The sequence below is a fragment of the Pelophylax lessonae genome (assembly GCF_965119305.1).
Source record: "Pelophylax lessonae genome assembly, chromosome: 1".
NCBI classification, from domain to species: domain Eukaryota; kingdom Metazoa; phylum Chordata; class Amphibia; order Anura; family Ranidae; genus Pelophylax; species Pelophylax lessonae.
In genome coordinates, this window is record NC_138768.1 from 469,687,228 (window position 1) to 469,708,931 (window position 21,704).

Genomic DNA, 21,704 nt, shown 5'->3' on the forward strand with positions numbered 1-21,704 from the left:
CATTCATTTGAAAACTGTACCACACAGGAATGCGTTCCCAGTGTGAACTGGTCCTAAAATATATATTTTTTTGCTTCAATGAGTTTTTATTGAAGGTTTCTGTACATACAGTAGATAACCACAATTTGCCCGAATTCTGTCATGGAAAGTACTGTATGTACATGAAATTACGTTCTAGTGCAATTACAATCTAGAGATAGAAACACCATATCAATAGTTTGTTTAAGGCCCCTTTCACATTTGTGTGACTTTGGGCTGCAAAGTTGCATGACAAGTCATACCCCATGATTATCAAAGAGTATCGTTCATATCTGTGCGACTTCAAAGTAGTCCCTGAACTACTTTGGTCCAACTTTGATGCAACTTGAGGTCCATAGACCTCAAGATTATACAGGCATTGCTTCAAGTCACATCAAAGTTGTGTCAGAGTTGCTCGGCAAAGTAGCATCCAGGTCACACAAGTGTGAAAGGGGCCTAAAATATAGTTTTTGTTCATCTACCGGCCATACATGGATCGAATTTCTGTGTGTGGTCATCTCTGTTCATCTCTGTTCAATGTTCTCTGTTGAATGGTCCTGGAAATCCAGCATTCAATCAGCGCATGCAGCCAATGGGCTGCAGCACTGATCAGTGTATTCTGACGGGGGGGGGGGGGATCCTGCTGCCGGAATACAATGACACAGTGGAAGGATTTGCCCATCCACCTTAAATGTGTGGATAAGGAAATCAGCTGAACCATGTATTGCCACCTTTCTTCCGCGTAAACATGTTCTGATGAATAGGCTCCTAGATTCCAAGTCTCTCTTTAACTAATCTATGACCAAGAGCAGAGAGCTATAACAAAGCTAGCCATACGTGATTAGTTAGGTTTAGCTAAAGTTACCTAGGTTTGTTAGTATTGTGTTCATAGGGATAAGTAGTACAAACCCGGGTTTGCTGAACTGCACTGAAATTTGGGTGCTGAATCCAAACCCTTTTGAATATAAAGTAGTTGAAAAGCCTAAATCATTTTTACCTCAATTCTTTTTCTTGCATCAAGGTAAAAAATGTTTAGGTGTCTCCACCCCCCTCCCCCCCTCGATCCAGCACCGTGTATGTCTGTAGCTCTTCTCTCCCTTCACTACCTGGTCTCGCTGGGGCACCGAGAGCCATTGTGCTGTCAATCAAAGCCAGTGACGAGGGAGCAGTGGTGGGCCGAGTCCCGCTGTCTGTGTCAATAGACGCAGCAGCGGGGCTCGGGTGCGAGCACGTTTAAGTGCCCCTATGCCAAGCGGCTTCCCATGGGGGCACTGGACAAAGGGGAGGGGCCAGGAGCGCCGGGTGGGGACCCTAAAAGAGGAGGTTTGCGGCCGCTCTGTGCAATTCCATTGCACAGAGAATGTAAGTATAGACATAATTGTCATTTACAGTGCCTTGCAAAAGTATTCTGCCCCCTTGAACTTTTCGACCTTTTGCCACATTTCAGGCTTCAAACATAAAGATATAAAACTGTAAATTTTTGTGAAGAATCAACAACAAGTGGGACGCAATCATGAAGTGGAACGAAATTTATTGGATATTTCAAACTTTTTTAACAAATAAAAAACTGAAAAATTGGGCGTGCAAAATTAATCGGCCCCCTTAAGTTAATACGTTGTAGCACCACCTTTTGCTGCGATTACAGCTGTAAGTCACTTGGGGTATGTCTCTATCAGTTTTGCACATCGAGAGACTGAAATTTTTGCCCATTCCTCCTTGCAAAACAGCTCGAGCTCAGTGAGGTTGGATGGAGAGCGTTTGTGAACAGCAGTTTTCAGTTCTTTCCACAGATTCTCGATTTGATTCAGGTCTGGACTTTGAATTGGCCATTCTAACACCTGGATATGTTTATTTGTGAACCATTCCATTGTAGATTTTGCTTTATGTTTTGGATCATTGTCTTGTTGGAAGACAAATCTCCGTCCCAGTCTCAGGTCTTTTGCAGACTCCATCAGGTTTTCTTCCAGAATGGTCCTGTATTTGGCTCCATCCATCTTCCCATCAATTTTAACCATCTTCCCTGTCCATGCTGAAGAAAAGCAGGCCCAAACCATTATGCTGCCACCACCATGTTTGACGGTGGGGATGGTGTGTTCAGGGCGATGAGCTGTGTTGCTTTTACGCCAAACATAACGTTTTGCATTGTTGCCAAAAAGTTTGATTTTGGTTTCACCTGACCAGAGCACCTTCTTCCACACGTTTGGTGTGTCTTCCAGGTGGCTTGTGGCAAACTTTAAACGACACTTTTTATGGATATCTTTAAGAAATGGCTTTCTTCTTGCCACTCTTCCATAAAGGCCAGATTTGTGCAGTATACGACTAATTGTTGTCCTATGGACAGAGTCTCCCACCTCAGCTGTAGATCTCTGCAGTTCATCCAGAGTGATCATGGGCCTCTTGGCTGCATCTCTGATCAGTCTTCTCCTTGTATGAGCTGAAGGTTTAGAGGGACGGCCAGGTCTTCGTAGATTTACAGTGGTCTGATTCTCCTTCCATTTCAATATTATCGCTTTCACAGTGCTCCTTGGGATGTTTAAAGCTTGGGAAATCTTTTTGTATCCAAATCCGGCTTTAAACTTCTCCACAACAGTATCTCGGACCTGCCTGGTGTGTTCCTTGTTCTTCATGATGCTCTCTGTGGTTTAAACGGACCTCTGAGACTATCACAGTGCAGGTGCATTTATACGGAGACTTGATTACACACAGGTGGATTCTATTTATCATCATTAGTCATTTAGGTCAACATTGGATCATTCCGAGATCCTCACTTAACTTCTGGAGAGAGTTTGCTGCACTGAAAGTAAAGGGGCTCAATAATTTTGCACGCCCAATTTTTCAGTTTTTTATTTGTTAAAAAAGTTTGAAATATCCAATAAATTTCGTTCCACTTCATGATTGTGTCCCACTTGTTGATTCTTCATAAAAAATTACAGTTTTATATCTTTTTGTTTGAAGCCTGAAATGTGGCAAAAGGTTGAAAAGTTCAAGGGGGCCGAATACTTTCGCAAGGCACTGTATTTTTTTAAAATGTACCTTTACAATTACTTTAATGAGAGATGAATCCCAGCCAGTGTTAGTTAGCGCCAGATTGCCTGACACACTATCACAGTCACACTATAAATTGCTGATCACCAACACTAGCATCCCAGATAGCAAGGATAACTTGCCACAAATTTGTGGTAGTTTTGAATTGTAAGTCTTGTTACCTTGCTGCACATTTTCACTGGCAAGTTGTACACTTGCAGAGCACTTCGAGCACAAGTTCTGGTTGGCATTTTTCCAACTTGTAGCAAATTTGCATGGCAAGTCTCTAGCAAGAACAAAGTTGCAGAGTCCACAGCATGGCACTGTACAACCCAACAAACAACCACCCTGATTCTGCCCAGCCATCACCATCTAATCAATCATGATAGTAAAGAAAACCATGAAACTTAAGTGTGGAAAAATATGGCTGCAGCTCTTTTATTTGGGTTTTAACAAATATGATAACCTTTAACCTTCAATGTACCATACGTTTAACATTAAACACACAGCCCAATATCACCATTAAAACTTTAACCAAACCACGCGCTCAGTCTTTCAGGACTCGAGCACCAAGTAACTGTAGCAACCATCAGGTACCACCATAACCGCTTGGTTAGCCCCGTGTCCCTAGCAAGAGCTCTGCAAGTCACAGTGACCCCTGTGGTGGGATGACTATTGCACAACATACTTGCAGAATGTTTGCAAAGGAAGTTGATCTGGAGTCATGCAACGCAGGCTTGCTGCAATTGTGCAATAATAAAAATATCTCATATAACATATGGAGAACAACATAAAATAGTATGGCATATAGTCATCTAGTCATTTAAAGTAAACAGAAACTCAAATCAAGTAGAGAAAGTATATTGTTGTATCAAAAAAATCACTACAAACCAAGTAATATTAAAGAAATATAAAAAAGAAGTAGAAGGAAAGAGAAGAAAACAGAAGGCAAGAAAGCCAGAAAAAAAAACGAATACAAAATATAGAAAAGAAGTGAGAGCAATTTTCAGGAATAAGGCACCAGCTGTAGGAAACAATATACTAGGACATGTGGGAATGTTACCAAGAAAGTAAGACAGCTTCATTGAAGTCTGAGGGAAGCATCTTGGAAAGCCAAGATTTCCAAAGAATGTCGAATTTACCCAAGGTGCCATTATCCAAGGCCGACATCTTGGCATGTATCATAGAAATGTTCATTCGTTGTTTAGTTTCACAACAATTTAGGGAAGGGGATTTCCATGCTTTGGCAATTGTCTGTTTTGTAGAAAGTCATTTTCAAACTTGCAGCTCAATTGCTTGCTATCTGGGATAGTGTCTCTACTGGGTGTTCGGTACCCGAACATTTCACTGTATGTTCGGGATACAGAATGTTATTCGGTAAATTATTTCATGTTTTGGCGTGGTTTTAATGGCGCGGTTTCAACAGCTGCAAGGCAACCAATCAGCAAGCGTTTAACTAGTGTGCCCTTAGAAGCCATCACAGCCATGCTTACTAATGTCATGGCTGTGATTGGCCAGTGCAGCATGTGACCCAGCCTCTATATAAGCTGGAGTCACGTATCGCCGCACGTCACTCTGCTCTAACTATACTAGGGACAGGTTCCTGATGCTGCTGAGGGAGGGATAGGAGATTATTGTAGGGGCAGGCTGGAGATTGCTTTCAGGGAAAGAATAGGAAGAATCTTCTTTAATCAGACAGCGATCTACATTGATTTTATTGTGTGGGGGTGCAGTGCACAATCTTTTTGACCTGACCTGAGCCCAGTGAGGAGGAGGGAGAAAAAAAAAAAACTTTTATCAGTCTGTTAGGTGGGCAGCGTGCGGTGTGTAGCGGCCATGTAATGCAAGCTCAGTGCATATGTGTCTGCTTAATCTGGATTTAAAAAAAAAAAAAGATTTTTCCTTCATATTTTACTGTGACTTACAGCGTTAAGACACTGCAGTTCTAATCTGCTATTCAACAAGCACCAATTTAAGGGGACAATTATTTTTCAGTTTTTCATTCATACTTTACTGTGACACTGTCATACAGCGTTTAGACACTGCAGTTCTAATCTGCTATTCAAAAAGCACCGATTTAAGGGGACAATTATTTTTCAGTTTTTCATTCATACTTTACTGTGACACTGTCATACAGCGTTTAGACACTGCAGTTCTAATCTGCTATTCAAAAAGCACCGATTAAGGGAAAAATAAAAATTTTTCATTCATACGTTACTGTGAGATATACACCCGTTGGATACTGTTGTTCTATTCCGCTTTTCAATAAAAACCCATTTAGGGAAAAAAATTAAATTGCAGCCTAGTCTGCATATGTTACTGTCAGATACACCCATTGGATACTGTTGTTGTATTCCTGTTGCAAGGAGAGGACGTGGTCGATCTGTGCCAGCTACACGCACAAGTGAAACACCTTCCTCAGGTGTGAGTAGGCGACAGAACCTGCAGCAGTATTTGGCAGGGCCTAATGTGCCTCTACAAATGTTGAGGCCAGAACAAGTACAGGCGATAGTAGATTGGGTTGCTTACAGTGCCTCCAGTTCCTTCACATTGTCTCCCACCCAGTCTACTGCTGAAAGGTCAGAGTTGGCACCTGCAGCCAATGTTCATCAATCTTTCACCTCACCTCCTTGCAAATCAGCCAAGCAGTCTAAGCCCCAAGTCATGCAGCAGTCTCTTCTTCTTTTTGATGACTCTGTTAGCATGGTTTCCCAGGGCCATCCACCTAGCCCTGCCCCAGAAGTGGAAGAGATTGAGTGCACCGATGCCCAACCACTTATGTCTCAAGATGAGTACACAGGAGGACCATCGCAGCACGTCTCGGATGATGACGAAACACAGGTGCCAACTGCTGCGGAATTCCGAATTGTGGAGACCCACAAGGAGAGCAGGGGTGAAGACTGGGTGGAAGATGATGTGGAGGATGATGAGGTCCTCGACCCCACATGGAATGAATGTCATTCAGGTGATCTGAGTAGTTTGGAGGAAGAGGCGGTGGTCGCACAGAACCACCAGCACAGCAGAAGAGGGAGCAAGGTGCAAAAGCGGAGCGGCCTTGTCCTAGACACTACGCCTGCTACTGCCCAAGGCAGCAAGGGACCGAGCGCACCAAAGCCAGCTCAAAGGAGTTCCCTAGCATGGCAGTTCTTCAGACAATGTGATGATGACAGAACACTTGTGGTTTGCACGCTGTGCAATCAGAGCCTGAAGCAAGGCAAAAACCTTCTCAATCTGAGCACAACCTGCATGACCAAGCATCTAAGTGCAAAGCACGGGCTGCACCTCAAAAACTAAGAAAGGTCTCTGGCTCCTCCTGCTTCCTCTTCTGTTGCAGTTTCGGCCTCTTCATCCACCTCTGTAGTGACAGTGGCAGCTGCCACCCCGCAAACAGAGGATCTGCCATCAATACCACCACCTGGGTCAACTCTAGTCTCTCCTGATCAGTGTCTTGATGACGATCAGAACTATACTAGTGTCCCCAGTAGTATAGTGTCCCCAATAACGCAGTTGGTTTTTAACCAGAAAGTGGAAAATATCGGGGAGTTTTTTCAAAATGCTTGGTATTTTTTGGCTTATGTAATAAAAACTAAAAAAAACCCAGTGGTGATCACATACCACCAAAAGAAAGCTATTTTTGTGGGAAACAATTATACAAATTCCATTTGTGTACAGTGTTGCATGACCAAGCAATTGTCAGGTAAAGTGATACTAAAGACTTTTTTTTTTTAAATAACAAACATGTTAAACTTACCTGCTCTGTGCAGTTGGTCTTGCACAGAGCAGCCCAGACCCTCCTCTTCTCTGGTCCCTTGCCAGCACTCCTGGCCCTATCCCTTCTGCCAAGTGCGCCAACAGCAAGCAGCTTGCTATGGAGGTACCTGAGTACCGCTGCTCTGTGTGTCCATTCAGACACAGAGCCATGGCTTGGCCCCGTCTTTCTCTCTCCTCATTGGCCCACTGACTTTTATAGACAGTAGCAGGAACCAATGGCGCCAATCAGGAGGGCAAGTCCCCAGACTTTGTGGCTCTTGGGCAACATCGCTGGATCGAGAGGGAGCTCAGGTAAGTAATAGGGGAACTGCAAGGGGCTGCTGCACAGTGGAGGTTTATCATAAGGCATAGAATGCTTTAAGATAAATTTAAAAAAAACTTCTGCGTTTAGAACCACTTTAAATTAGCAAAGTGCTAAATAGCAAAAAAAGGGGTTAAACCTTTCGGAGGTCAAGTGGTAAATTTAAATGTCTGGGGCATGCCCTTAACCTGCCTCTAAAGTGGTGAATCTGTACAATGTATACAACCTACTACAGCATGGCTGAAATTTTCAAAAGGTAAAAAAATGCTTTTTTAAATTGCCAGCAAATGAAAGTTCATTTGTAAAAAAATGGTCAGGGATTTTCATCATTGAGGGCCAGTTCACACCATAAAACGCAGTCCAGATGCATTAATAACCAAAAAAAGAATAAATAATTACTAGAAGTGTACACCAAAAAATGGTATATATACACACTGTGATTCTAATCAGATTAGTGCATCAAAATAAATGTGACAAAATATTCATAAACATCAGATCAATAGTCCATACACCGAAAGGAAAGAAAAACTGAAGATCAAACAATGACCAAACGGTGCAGCAAAAGTACATGTATGGTGTTAAAGGAAATATCAAGGAACCACCTTTCCTTGTAAGTGTTTGCGGAGACGCCGCAACACTCAGATCTTCTGTGATGCTATTGAGTTACATGCTGATTTATGTCGTCTAACATGTGAGTGCACAATTTTTTGCTTTTAATAAATTGGATTGTTTTAATGGAATTACGCTATGTCCCTATCATCATTTTTTATATGTTCATGAATTACCGGACCTGCGTATTTTGTCACATATGGAGTGACACCTGGTGGACTCCCATATAATTACTACTAAGCCTGCAGTGGTCTATCCATTAGGTTGGGTGACCAACCTTTTCTGGTAAGCTGCTATATTGCTTCCTTTGGTGATCCCTCACGGGTGTTCCTCCTCCTGTATCCCTGGGTTTACAACATGGAACTAGGATCTACCTGCTGGGACTTGTGGTTCCTTGATATTTCCTTTAACACCATACATGTACTTTTGCTGCACCGTTTGGTCATTGTTTGATCTTCAGTTTTTTTTTCCTTTCGGTGTATGGACTATTGTTCTGATGTTTATGAATATTTTGTCACATTTATTTTGATGCACTAATCTGATTAGAATCACAGTGTGTATATATAAAAAATGTTTGGTGTACACTTTTAGACCCCCTTCACACTGGGGCGATCCGACTTGCCGGGGCGACCTCACAGCATTACATGTCAATGCAGGTCGGCATGAACTTCATAACATTGAAGTCAATGCAGGTCGCCCCAAAGAAGCTCCGGACCCTTTTTCTAAGTCGGAGCTCGGAGACCTATTAGAACGGGTCCACAGCTTCTCTATGGCAGGCGACAGGTCGCCCCAGTGTGAACGGGGTCTTAGTAATTATTTATTCATTTATTGGTTATTAATTATTTATTGTTATATCAATATAATTATTTTTTGTTAGCGCTACACATATTGATCTTTATACTGTTTTGAGATTTTTTCTAGGAGTCCATGTGTGCTGCTTTCACCTATTACATTTCACTAATCATGTGTATATCGGTTTAAATTTATAGCGCAGAAACGCCCCCACACACATACTATGCGAACTATGCCATTGAAACCATATAACCTACTATTCATGCATTTTTGATGCAGAAAAAAAAATGCACTGGACTGCATGTGGTGTGAACTGGCCCTGTTCTGCCTCTCCAATCTAAGCATTGAAAGTGTGATCTCTGTGACTTAAAGTTGTTATGAGATAGTGATAACCCACAATCTTAGCTGAATTAACAGACAGTGACTCGATCCAGACGACACCTTGAAGATCTTGTGAATTTTAATTCATAAACTGTGAGGATCTTACAACAATGAACATCGGATAGGTCAAAAGATCATAATGTGATCCACTCCATGAGACATGAGGCTGAGATGCATTACTGGGAAAAATGAAAAAAGGGGTGGAGCTATCTATACAAGATAAACTAAACTAAGGGGAGGGGAGGAACCAGGGGCAGGAGAATACATATAACATTTAAAGGCATATCACAAAGCATATGAAACACGACAGACCCTAAATGGGGATATGTGCATTCCAGTGCATTTTTGGTACATTTAGATGCATTCCAGTGCGTTTTTGATGCATTTTATCGTGTTTCAGTACAGTTCAGTGCAGATAAAATGTAGCATGTTCTACATTTTTTCTGGAACTGGAACACACTGGAACTGACCACAATGGTGTAAACTCTGCCATTGGAAACCATATAACCTGCTATCCATACGTTTCTGATGCAGAAAAAAAACGCACTGGACAGTATGTGGTGTGAAAGGCCCTTTTACTAGGCCCTTATGTCTCCCCTGAAACATACCAGGCCACATGCTCTTAACCCAGGGGGAAGGGGTACTCCTGTTGATAAGGACAAGGGCCTCTTCCCCAACACCCTGGTGGGGGGACAGATGAGGGGCTTATTGGAATCTGGAAGTCCCCTAACAATAAAGGGTCTCCCAGATACTGCCCTTTGCCCTCAAATTAATTAGTAGGGGGTACATAGTAAAAAAAAAAAAAAAAAAAAAGCTTGTAAATAAATACACCCTTTAGCCATTAATAAAAAATAAAAAATCGCAGTGTAAATCCATTGTTAATCGGGTTGTCCAGAGAAGCACATCCATGTCAGTTGTTGATTAGCCACTGGATTGATTTTACAGGTGGCAGAGGTGGGGTCCCACCACCCTCTAGTTCCTCTCTGGGCTCTCCTTTCTTACCAGGGAGCCCAGAACTGAAGCTGGTGGTTTTGCCAGCTTACCATAGATGCGATGGGGGACCGAAACATCCTTGATCATCTCTATGGTATAGGAAACTGGAAGCGGCGAGTATTTTGTCACTTGCAGTTGCACTGGACGTAAACAAAGCCATTTTTGGCTTGAGAAAGCATCTGATCACATCTGACCCTGTCACTGCTTATTGTTATCACAAGGGACATTTACAATCCTTGTGATAACAATAAAAGTGATAGTAAAAAAAAAATAATAATAATAAAAAAAGAAATTCAAAGCGCTCCGTGTTTGAGTCCAAAGGACAACGCATATGCAGGTCCCGCATGCATACATAAACGGCTCCACACATGTGGGGTATTGCCACGAACACCTGAGCAAGAGCAATAATTCTAGCACCAGACCTCCTGTGTAACTTCAAAATTATAACCTGTAAAGGCGAGTAAAGCGCTGCCTGTGAAGATTTTAAAATACTTTAGTTTGGAGCAACTTTAACGTTGTTCGGTATCTTTTTATATTTTACAAAAAAATTGAGTATTATATTATATTTGTGTGCATTAAAATTTATTACAGTGTATTTTTTCCAAAACAATTGCATTTGAAAAACCGCTGCAAAAAAAAAAAAAAATATATATATATATATATATATATATATTCACATATTTTTAAATGTAAACAAAAAATGTCAGAAAAGGCCTGGTCTTCGAGTGGGTATTTAGGAGAATTTCACTTATTTATGTGCTTGATATTATTATATGGATAAGTTGTTTGACTATGAGCTTCACTAGTTACTGAATTAAAAAAAAAAATAGGTGTAGTGTGTGTTCCCTAACATAAAATGATAACCCCAAAAGTTAACAGGCTATTCATTTATCTCTCTTAGTATGCTGGCATTGAACCAACTGATGCTGTCAACACTGAGGTAATGATCTCTCAAATTTCCAAAAGTTTATGTACGTGTGCTTCTGTGCCGCTGCTCTATTATTATATAAACTTGCAAAATCAGCAATTGTGTCATTTCATGTTGGAATTATTCATGTTAAAATTACGAAGAAAAAGCTGCAAACGTTTCATTACATGCCTGAGTAGATGAGAAATTGATATGATTATGTCAACATTCCTTCCTTGTTAAGAGGATATTCCAGGTTGAAAAAAAAACTAAAACCAGCACTTCTGGGCCCTCCTGCAGAAACACATGAGGGGATTCTAAGTTCTGCATTGCCACCATTTCAGTGGAACTGGGATCCAAGTTTCATAATTTCTCAGAAAAATATTCTCTGCAACCCAAAGTTTTCAGTTCCGAAACTCTTTTGCCAGAAGTGATTGCGACCAAGAAAGCTTCAGATTTCAAGGAAGAGTAAGATTCCATAACTTGTTTGTTATGAAAGGGAGGTTCTGATAAACCTCCTAAGAGTAGGTCACACCTTAAAAACAATGGACATAGGCGATCTCTGCTTCCTTGCTTCACTTAGGGAACAGTCCACAAAATCTGAATTCTGTAAACAAAGCACATAAGGGCTAACAAACCGGGTGACCTAGCACCTGGAAAAACAGCACATAAAGGTTAAGCAATCCACTGACCTGAAACCTGGAAACACAACAATAAGGGCTAAAACAGATTACTGACCAGCTGCCTGTGACTGACATTTAGTACACAGTACATCCCTGAGCACAAGGAGATCTCATAGTGTCCAACGGACAGTTAGAAAACTCTACACGCATGAGGCAACCTGAGGGCAATTGATTTTCCTATGGCACAAATAAGGGGGTTTGTTCATCTTGATTCTACAGTCTAATATAGCAAGGACAAAGGCAGAACAAGGCCAGTTGGGTGGGAATTCAATTTATGGATATGAGGTCCTATGGGAGCGCGAGGGCAAAGCCAAACCCATGTGCGTGCTGCCATGAGATAGTCGGAAAAAACAGTTTTTGCAGACCGACCATACAAGTATAATGACAAATACCCTGACTATTTATTCTATCAGCAGAAAGACGATTGCTGTTTCAGAAGCATGATGAAAGTAGCAAGAATAACAAGAGTGACAGCCAGTCTGGTCTTTTTGGGCAGATCTGGTGGCAATCTTTGTGACTTTGGAAATACAGAAAGCACTGGTTGAAAACATCCATTGGTTCACTTGGTGCCAGTGTTGTCCACTCTTGGCTTCCCTCTCTTTCTCTCCTCTGTAAAGCATGAACAAAAAATACTCAAGTAATCAGGCTGCATCCAGTGGCACCAAGATATGGCTGAATTATATTTTCCCATTCTTCTTTTCTCTAAAGTCTATGGTGTAATGGGCTAGGAGCTTGTGGACACTCTTTGTAGCCTGCACACTTGATGGTAATGTGCTTGGCATGCAGAGTCTAAGAAGCGCCTGACCTTTGCTAAAGCTCCTAATGGTGGTGGATTGTGCTGCAGGGCACCTCACAGGCTGAAGTCCCCAAGTACACCTATGCAGATCACAGCTGATCAGATTCACAGAGTTACAGGAGGTATAAGTTAAATCAATATTAAACCCAAAAGCTAGACTATGATATATTGCAGCTTACCAATCATTAGTGGTTGCTGCATTAGTTTCCCCCCTCTATTTTCACCTGGTGATCTGACTAGTAACATATTTCTGTATTAGGATGGTTACACTCTGGATGAAGGAGAAACTGAGATACCTTTGGACAGCAGCATTGTTAATCTGGAGGGAGGGGATTGTTAGATGGACTAGAAGATTAACATATTAAAGCAAACTCCAGCTAATACAGTGCCTTGCGAAAGTATTCGGCCCCCTTGAACTTTGCGACCTTTTGCCACATTTCAGGCTTCAAACATAAAGATATAAAACTGTAAATTTTTGTGAAGAATCAACAACAAGTGGGACACAATCATAAAGTGGAACGAAATTTATTGGATATTTCAAACTTTTTTAACAAATAAAAAACTGAAAAATTGGGTGTGCAAAATTATTCAGCCCCCTTAAGTTAATACTTTGTAGCGCCACCTTTTGCTGCGATTACAGCTGTAAGTCGCTTGGGGTATGTCTCTATCAGTTTTTCACATCGAGAGACTGACATTTTTTGCCCATTCCTCCTTGCAAAACAGCTCGAGCTCAGTGAGGTTGGATGGAGAGCGTTTGTGAACAGCAGTTTTCAGTTCTTTCCACAGATTCTCGATTGGATTCAGGTCTGGACTTTGAATTGGCCATTCTAACACCTGGATATGTTTATTTGTGAACCATTCCATTGTAGATTTTGCTTTATGTTTTGGATCCTTGTCTTGTTGAAAGACAAATCTCCGTCCCAGTCTCAGGTCTTTTGCAGACTCCATCAGGTTTTCTTCCAGAATGGTCCTGTATTTGGCTCCATCCATCTTCCCATTAATTTTAACCATCTTCCCTGTCCCTGCTGAAGAAAAGCAGGCCCAAACCATGATGCTGCCACCACCATGTTTGACGGTGGGGATGGTGTGTTCAGGGTGATGAGCTGTGTTGCTTTTACGCCAAACATAACGTTTTGCATTGTTGCCAAAAAGTTCGATTTTGGTTTCATCTGACCAGAGCACCTCTTCCACATGTTTGGTGTGTCTCCCAGGTGGCTTGTGGCAAACTTTAAACGACACTTTTTATGGATATCTTTAAGAAATGTCTTTCTTCTTGCCATTCTTCCATAAAGGCCAGATTTGTGCAGTATACGACTGATTGTTGTCCTACGGACAGAGTCTCCCACCTCAGCTGTAGATCTCTGCAGTTCATCCAGAGTGATCATGGGCCTCCTTGCATGAGCTGAAAGTTTAGAGGGACGGCCGGGTCTTCGTAGATTTGCAGTGGTCTGATACTCCTTCCATTTCAATATTATCGCTTGCACAGTGCTCCTTGGGATGGTTAAAGCTTGGGAAATCTTTTTGTATCCAAATCGGGCTTTAAACTTCTCCACAACAGTATCTCGGACCTGCCTGGTGTGTTCCTTGTTCTTCATGATGCTCTCTGCACTTTAAACGGACCTCTGAGACTATCACAGTGCAGGTGCATTTATACGGAGACTTGATTACACACAGGTGGATTCTATTTATCATCATTAGTCATTTAGGTCAACATTGGATCATTCAGAGATCCTCACTGAACTTCTGAAGAGAGTTTGCTGCACTGAAAGTAAAGGGGCTAAATTTTGCACGCCCAATTTTTCAGTTTTTTATTTGTTAAAAAAGTTTGAAATATCCAATTAATTTTGTTCCACTTCATGATTGTGTCCCACTTGTTGTTGATTCCTCACAAAAAATTACAGTTTTATATCTTTATGTTTGAAGCCTGAAATGTGGCAAAAGGTTGCAAAGTTCAAGGGGGCCAAATACTTCCGCAAGGCACTGTTTATGTTTTGGCTATATATCATTTGGACGGATATGTAAAGTAATTGCTTAGACCTAGGAGATGGACGTATATGCTCATATGCTGTATTAACGAAACTCAATACCACTGCTGACATTGGGGGCTATAATATAATTACTATACCCATTTTTGTATCTTTGGACACCTCTTTTGCGCACCCTGCCTGCCATCACCTGAGTCGTTTTGGAAATACCGGTCTGTCTTGGTCTCTTTGGCCCTGAGGAAGCCTTGTGCGAAACACGTCAGTTTGCAGGGGACCCTTAGACCATTTACGTCATCTCTTCATACAGGCTCTCCCTCGTTGGGAAGTATTTCTATCATGTGACACGTGTATTGTTTATTTTATGCTAGATATGGGCAACTATGCTCAATTTTTTAATATGTATAAATAAAATATTTTTTTAGTCATACCTATGTTGTGTTTGTGATCCTTCTCCTCCCATTGGCCCGCAAAGCCCCACCTGTCTCTTCCAATTTTTTGTACGATATACCAGGGGTATGGGCCTCTCGACACGGTATTTTTGTGTTTAGAGATCAGTTCGTGGTGGGAATGAAGGCTGGGCCAGTCAAGAGAGCCCTACAGGAGCGAATCAAAGTGCAATCCACCTTCTAATTTAACAATACTGTAGTGGACGCGGTTGCATGGGAACAGGAAGATGTGAAAGCAACCATGCTGGTGACAAAATTGAATGAACCAATACACCTGAAAGAGGAGGCCTTGACTCCATCGCCCCTGTTGGGCATGTACACAGCTATAGGGGAGCTCGCCCAGGACGTGGTTTCCTTGAAGCAAAAGATGTCCACATTCAGGGTGAGAATCTACTGGATGAACACTGGAAATACTGGGGGTATGACCACTTTGGAATGTAGCTAGGAACTGTGGTCAGGCAAAATGCAAGAGCACCTGGAGGCTGCCATTTACCTAGTGGCTCCTGGGGCAGAGGGATGATCCCCAGGACCATCAACACAAGGTCCCATCACATCAGAGACTATGGTCACACCAAGCCCAGTGGTGAAAGCCCTCGTCGATGGGAAAGAGGTCCCTTGCCTGATCAACATGGGATTTAAAGTCACTGTCATGCTTGAGGTCATTGTAGCCGTATTAGTGCACTTGCGACAGAGACAATTGAGTACTGTCCGTGATACTTTTTTTATTTGCACTAACATAAAAATTTTCGGGACAAGCTTTCGGGGTATGTCCCCTTCTTCAAGATCCAAGCAGTACTGATTCACAAAATGTTTAGCTGAATGGTAAGAAGACACACAATCTCTAATCAATAGGGAAAAAAAAGAGAAAACCAAAACATAAACAGTGGTAATAAAACTAGCATAGTTAGTGAGATAAGACAGAGGGAGAGCTGAAGACAGGGGGGAAGGTGGGGGGAGATAGTCATAGAGGGGGTCGTAAAACTGTGGGATAATGAGTAAGGAAACCCATATCCAAGTTTAAGCCGTTATTTTTTTACTGCTTGGATCTTGAAGAAGGGGACATACCCCGAAAGCTTGTCCTGAAAAAATTTTATGTTAGTGCAAATAAAAAAAGTATCACGGACAGTACTCAATTGTCTAAGTCACTGTCATGGAATACAAGTTCTATGCCCATCGGCCCAGAATGGGATGCAGGACCAGCTGGACCCCACTTGGCTGTCCCTTGAGGTGGCCAAAAACCTGCCCATCCTGGTGGAAGTTGTTACGTGGGTGAAGATACTGACAGACAACCAGGTAATAGAGTGAGTAGGGATTTTGGTGACTCAGTGAGCCCAGTAAACTCTGCAGTACCTATTGTCCCGGGCATGAATGTTGTGAAAGGTTTGGACTTGCCCCACTTTCTGGCCAAGTTTGAGCATTTAGCCCAGTGTGCGGTTGGCTGTGGTCTGCAAGCTGTCTGGCTCAATGATATCAGGGCCATGAAGCTTACCAGAGGGCAGTGAGAAAGCAGCCTGAGCAAGAAGGGGTTGTTCGTACTACCCCCCAAGCAAAAGATACTCCTGGCACCCCTCCTAGAAGTAGTTTTGTCTCTGCCCATTGGGGCTCACAAGAAACTGCAAGGGGCCATGGTAATAATGGAGCCCCGCAAAGACCTAATAGCACCTAGTGGCTGGTCATCCACATCTTATCCAAGATTGACAAAGGAAAGGTGTTGTTTCAGCATATCAATCAAGGGACCTCCCCAATCCTGCTCTCCAACCATATTACCATAGCAGAACTCTACGCAGTGTGCCACCACTCTATCTTAGAGGCCCAGCCAGGGGTGGAAGTGTTCTGAGCCCCATTACAGGTGGCCATAAGCTCCTTCATCAAGCTGCAGTACAAATCACTGTTGGAACAGCAGGCTATTCCTTTCCTGGGACTGTCCTATACCCCAACAGCAGCTACTGCACAAACTAACGGAGAAGCACCTACTGTTTTTTTTCTACCAGCCCTGAGAACTACAGCTGCACAGAGGCTTACAACCACCCGATTCATGCAGGGGATGCTCCACCCATCCGAGAGTGGTTCATATTCTCCCAGCCCTGTGCCAAGACAAGTCAAGGACTTAATCTGCAACATGCTGTCGAGTGGGGTAATTCTGCCATAGTCCATGGTACGAAAGAAGGATAGAATTCTGCAATTCTGTGTGGTTTATCACAAGCTAAATGCATGTACCCACCAGGATGCCTACCCATTGCCCAGGGTGGAGGAGGCGTTCATGGCACTGGGTCAAGCCAAGTTTTTCTGTACCCTTGATCTGGCAAGTGGCTACTGGAAAGTCCCAGGGACTGAGACAGTAAGAAGACTGCCTTTATCATGCCCCTGTTACTATTTAACTTTAATAAACATGCCCTTCGGACTGAGCAATGCCTCCAGTATGTTCCAGCACTTGATGGAGAGATGTTTGAGAGATTTAAATTTTGAGACTGTGTTAGTCTACCTGGATAATATCAAAATTTTCTCCAAAACCTTTGAGGACTATTTCCAACATCTGGACTGGGTGTCCACCTATTTAACCCAGAATGGATTAAAGCTCAAGTCCAGTAAGTCCTTCTTAATGAGTCAGAAAATCCAGTACCTGGGGCACATGGTGGAAGCTGGGTGGGTCTCTGCAGACCTGGCCAAAGTTCAGGCAGTACAGAAATGGCACTCCCCAATGATTATCACTGAGCTGTGCTCTTTCCTGGGGCTGACATCGACACCTCTACTGGCGTATATAGATTACTCAAAACCTTTTTGAGTGTATACTGATGGGAGCTTACAGGGTCTGGGGGCTGTCCTAGCCCAAGAGCAGGACTTCAGCCCCCCAAGAGAAATCCCCATAACTATAGCTCCTTCAAGCTGAAGTTGTTTGCCCTGGTGTGGGAAATCACTGAGAGGTTTGCAGAATACCTCAAGGGGGCAGAAATAGAAGTTTTAATGGATACTAACCCCCTTGCCTTCCTAGAAACAGCCAAACTGGGGACTTTGGAGCAAAGGTGGGTCACCTGATTGGCACTAAAATCCAGCAATACTTAACGGACAAGTGGATGCTCCTCCCAGGTATCAAATACAATGTCTTCGAAGGACATAGATTCAAGACAAGAGGATGTGGAGGTAGCCCCTGTCTTACCTGTGGCAGCCTCTTCCTGTTCCCTCAGAAAGCAGGCAGCAGCACCCCAGGTGGAATGCACAAGGATTCACAGGAGTGGGCTCTGATCAAGCAAAAATACCCTTATCTCATGCAGGTACAACGCTTCCTATCATCATGGCACAAGCCATATTCCCAAGAATGTCAGAGGCTGTAAAACACAGTGAGGGATCAGCTTGAGACACAGGGCAATGTACTTTATCGTCAGGCACGCAACCCTACTGAACAGTGTGACATACTGAAAATTGTGGTCCTCCAGTTGTTCCCACTTCAGATCTGTCAAGTGCTGCATGCTGCGAGTGGGCACTTCGGAGTGGACTGTACAGAGGCCCTGGGCAGGAGATGCTTATTTTGCTCAGGACTGGCAGAAGGGGCCCAAAGGGCTTGCTGGGAATGTGTATCTGGTTCCATACATAAAAATTCCTCCTGAAAAGACTTTACCTATGGCCATTGCTACCTTGGAGCCCTTTGAGCTGAACACAATGGACTTGCTGATGGTCTCCAGCTCCCTCTCAGGGTATTGTTGAGCCCATATGGCTGTCCCAAACGTATTCTCTCGGACCATGGCCCGAACATGGAGTCACTAATCATGTCTGAATGTAATTCCTCTTACTTTGAGGACATATATACTCACTTCCTGTTGGATCCACTGGACAGAAAATAAAATAAAATTTCCCTAATCACCACTTCACCCCTCCACTCCATCCAAAAGATTTAATTTAGAAAATCCAACGCATTCTCCTAATGTTGCCCAAGCTGAAAGGCCAACCTCCTTGTTCAGAATGTATAAGACTGACTGCTCAGCATGGGACCTGGAAGCTAGTGGAGATCACTGGAGGAGCGCTGTCTACTCCAGTGATTTCCAGCTTCTAGGGGGATCTGTCAGGTAATATAAATTTATTTATTACAGGTATTTATATAGCACTGGCAATTTATGCAGTGCTTTACCTATATATTGTACATTCACATCCGTCCCTGCCCTTACAATCTAAGGTCCCTAACTCACACTCACTTACTAGGGCCAATTTAGACAGGAGTTAATTACCCTACCAGCATGTTTTTAGAGCATGGGCGTAAACCCACGCATGCACAGGAAGAACATGCAAACTCCATGCATGTCATGGTTGGTATGCAAACTGATGACCCTAGTGCTAGGCTGCTTAAGTTCACAAATTTCAAACAGAGTACAACATACTGCCCATGAATTGAACCTGAGAAGATTTACTTATCACTACTAATCACATCACTGATGTTTTAACACTGGTAACTAATTCAACTCATCCACCTTACCAATCATTCAGTGTTCACACCTTACTCTTCCAAAACCCTCCACTGGCTTCTGCTTGCCCAGCAAATAAAATTTAAAATACTATCAACAACATCTAAAGCCATCCACAACTATACCCTGACCTTCATCATCAACCTCATCTCAAAACCATCCTCTTCGCTCCTCCCAACACCAACTGTTCTCTCACTTCCTCCCTTGCTCACTCCAAGGACTTCTTCAGAGCCTCTCCCATCCTCTAGAAGTCCCTAAAAAAATCTGTTTGACTATCTTATACTGAGTTTGCCTTTAGTCAATCCCTGAAAATGTATGTCTTCAGGAAAACCTATCCTGCCTCCACCTAATAATCTTAACTTTTACTTTTTCTGTCAGCTCAATTCTTACAGTAACTACCTTTGTTATCACTTCTCCCTTATTGATTGTAAAGCCTGGTACACACTAGAAGTTATTTTCTTGTTCAACCCAGTGGGCTGAGAGATCGCTTTATTCAGTGCGATCTCCATCACTATGCCTTTGTGTTCTGAAAGAGGAAATGCCCCCCCCTCAAAAAATACACTGATCAGCACTCACAGCCATCTGCCACCACTGATATTTAATGCAGGTTGGATGCTGGTTTGCCAGCATGCCCATTGGACAGAAGCCGGTTGTGAGATCTGCTTCTGTAGAACAGACTGCTGTTCACACAAGCTGATTTTCAGCTCCTGTGTTCAAGGCTTAAAGTGGAGGTAAACTCCACTTTTGAGCTTGTTCCTACAGGTAAGCCTATAATAAGGCTTACCTGTAGGTACAGCGAATATCTCCTAAACTTGCACTGTTTAGGAGATATTGAAAAGCGATGCTGCCAATGACGTCACTGGTGCATGCGCTCTGAAGCGATGCCATACCCGTGCTGTACCTTCAGCCTCCATGCTGGAGCCCTCGGCAGGGGAGTGACTTCACTGCGGCTTGGGCCTTTCATAAGGCTGGAGCCTGTGAGCTCAGAAGAAAGATAGAATTAAGATGGTATTAAAGGAAACTTGCTTTGCCCTGTATGGATTAGCACTGAATTGCTTTAATTTTTATGACAATGTACTTCATCACTTCTGAGATTCACTGATTGGTTTGTCTATTTCAGATTGTGAAGTCAACCCGCGTAAATCGACACAAGAACAAAATGGCACTACGCTGGGAAGCTGGCCTATACACCAATGAGCCAAGCGAGTAGCTCAGAGAAAAGTAGCTGGACCTTGCAGTGGTGTGCATGTTAAAACTGCTATTAATTTATTGTGTTTTGCTAAAGTCAAAAGAATGCCAAAAGAAAGATGGATTACTGTACTGTGCCCTAAGGGAAAATCCTTGAATATTGAACATTATGTGCCTGTACAAAGATGATCCCTGTGAAAATCAGTGCCAGATTTTTCATGCAGCTGCGTTTAGGCTGCCACGGTTGTACTGCACTGTCCCTATGATCCAAGGATGGCCACTTGTCATTTCAATAGCGGCAACTGGTAGCTTAACTGCTGCTGTTGCAAGAGAGCAAAGATATATTTTACATTGCAAATGGAAAAGTTTGGATTGCCAATGACAGACTCAAGTAATATACCCTGTTAACTTGCTGAGAGCTGTTGCCATATAAGTTACTGACACTGGTAAAACCTTAGCCACAGCCATATCTTCAGGCAGATCGCTCAAAGTACCCATAGTGGAAGTGCTGTGTAACCCAACTAAATGTCTGATTTATATGAGAGTTCAAATTAAGACAGTTTAAAAAAGAATTTCAGGTATGGCATTTTTTACATAGTTGCATCAATTCAGCGTAGATCACTGTAACTGCATATACCATACTTGTGGAATTTGTCTAGAAGCTGGAAAACACTGAAGTAGACACAGCTGCGCCACTGATCTCTACTAGCTTCTGGGTCCTGTGCCGAGAGGCTACAGCTGAATTCTACACACAAGAAGCTGGCCACTCAGCATGGACACCATTCAGAGAATGCTTTGCACTTTCTTAATGAATGCAGAGTATTCTCTAACTGGATTAGGTGGAGAGGCGTTGCAGTGATGGGGCATTAAGAATCATTGGAGCCCAATAACAAGATCCAACACCACCTAGAGGTGTTGAAGCATTGCCTGCTAGAAAAGCCCAGCAAACTGGCCATAACAAGAAGGTTTAAGGTTCTGCTACATGTATATGCTGGCACCTCTAGGTGCCTGTAGCAGTTTGCCCCCCTTTCTCCCAGTGACAGAGCCATAAGCTGTGTAAATAAATGCGTAGCTGTAGTTCTGCTGCATATCAAAGAACCTAAGAATGGAATGTTAAGAGAGAATTACGTTTTTTTTTAAATGGAAGGAAGGAAGCCTCTTTGGCCCATACTGATACTAATATATATATATAGAAAGGTAAAGAAATACTATGATCATGTAAATGGCTTCTAACAGATGTGTTAGTGAAATAGCATACCACTACAGATAATTCATAAGCATTAACCATTGGCTTGATGCACTGGACACTATAGCTGAATAACTATAACTATAATAATGGTGATCATGTTATTATTGCCA

The 21,704-nt window shown here is 42.7% G+C and overlaps 1 protein-coding gene across 1 annotated transcript in view; it reads left to right on the forward strand.

Annotated features, from left to right (window-relative positions):
• MISP (mitotic spindle positioning) overlaps positions 1-20,924 on the forward strand; it is a 76,535-nt gene extending 55,611 nt beyond the window's left edge. Inside the window, exons 4-5 of the mRNA XM_082243188.1 lie at positions 10,791-10,829; positions 20,278-20,924. Coding sequence (XP_082099314.1) covers positions 10,791-10,829; positions 20,278-20,367 — 129 coding nt within the window. The 3' untranslated portion in view covers positions 20,368-20,924. The remainder of the gene's footprint in view (positions 1-10,790; positions 10,830-20,277) is intronic.
• The last annotated feature ends 780 nt before the right edge of the window (positions 20,925-21,704 follow it).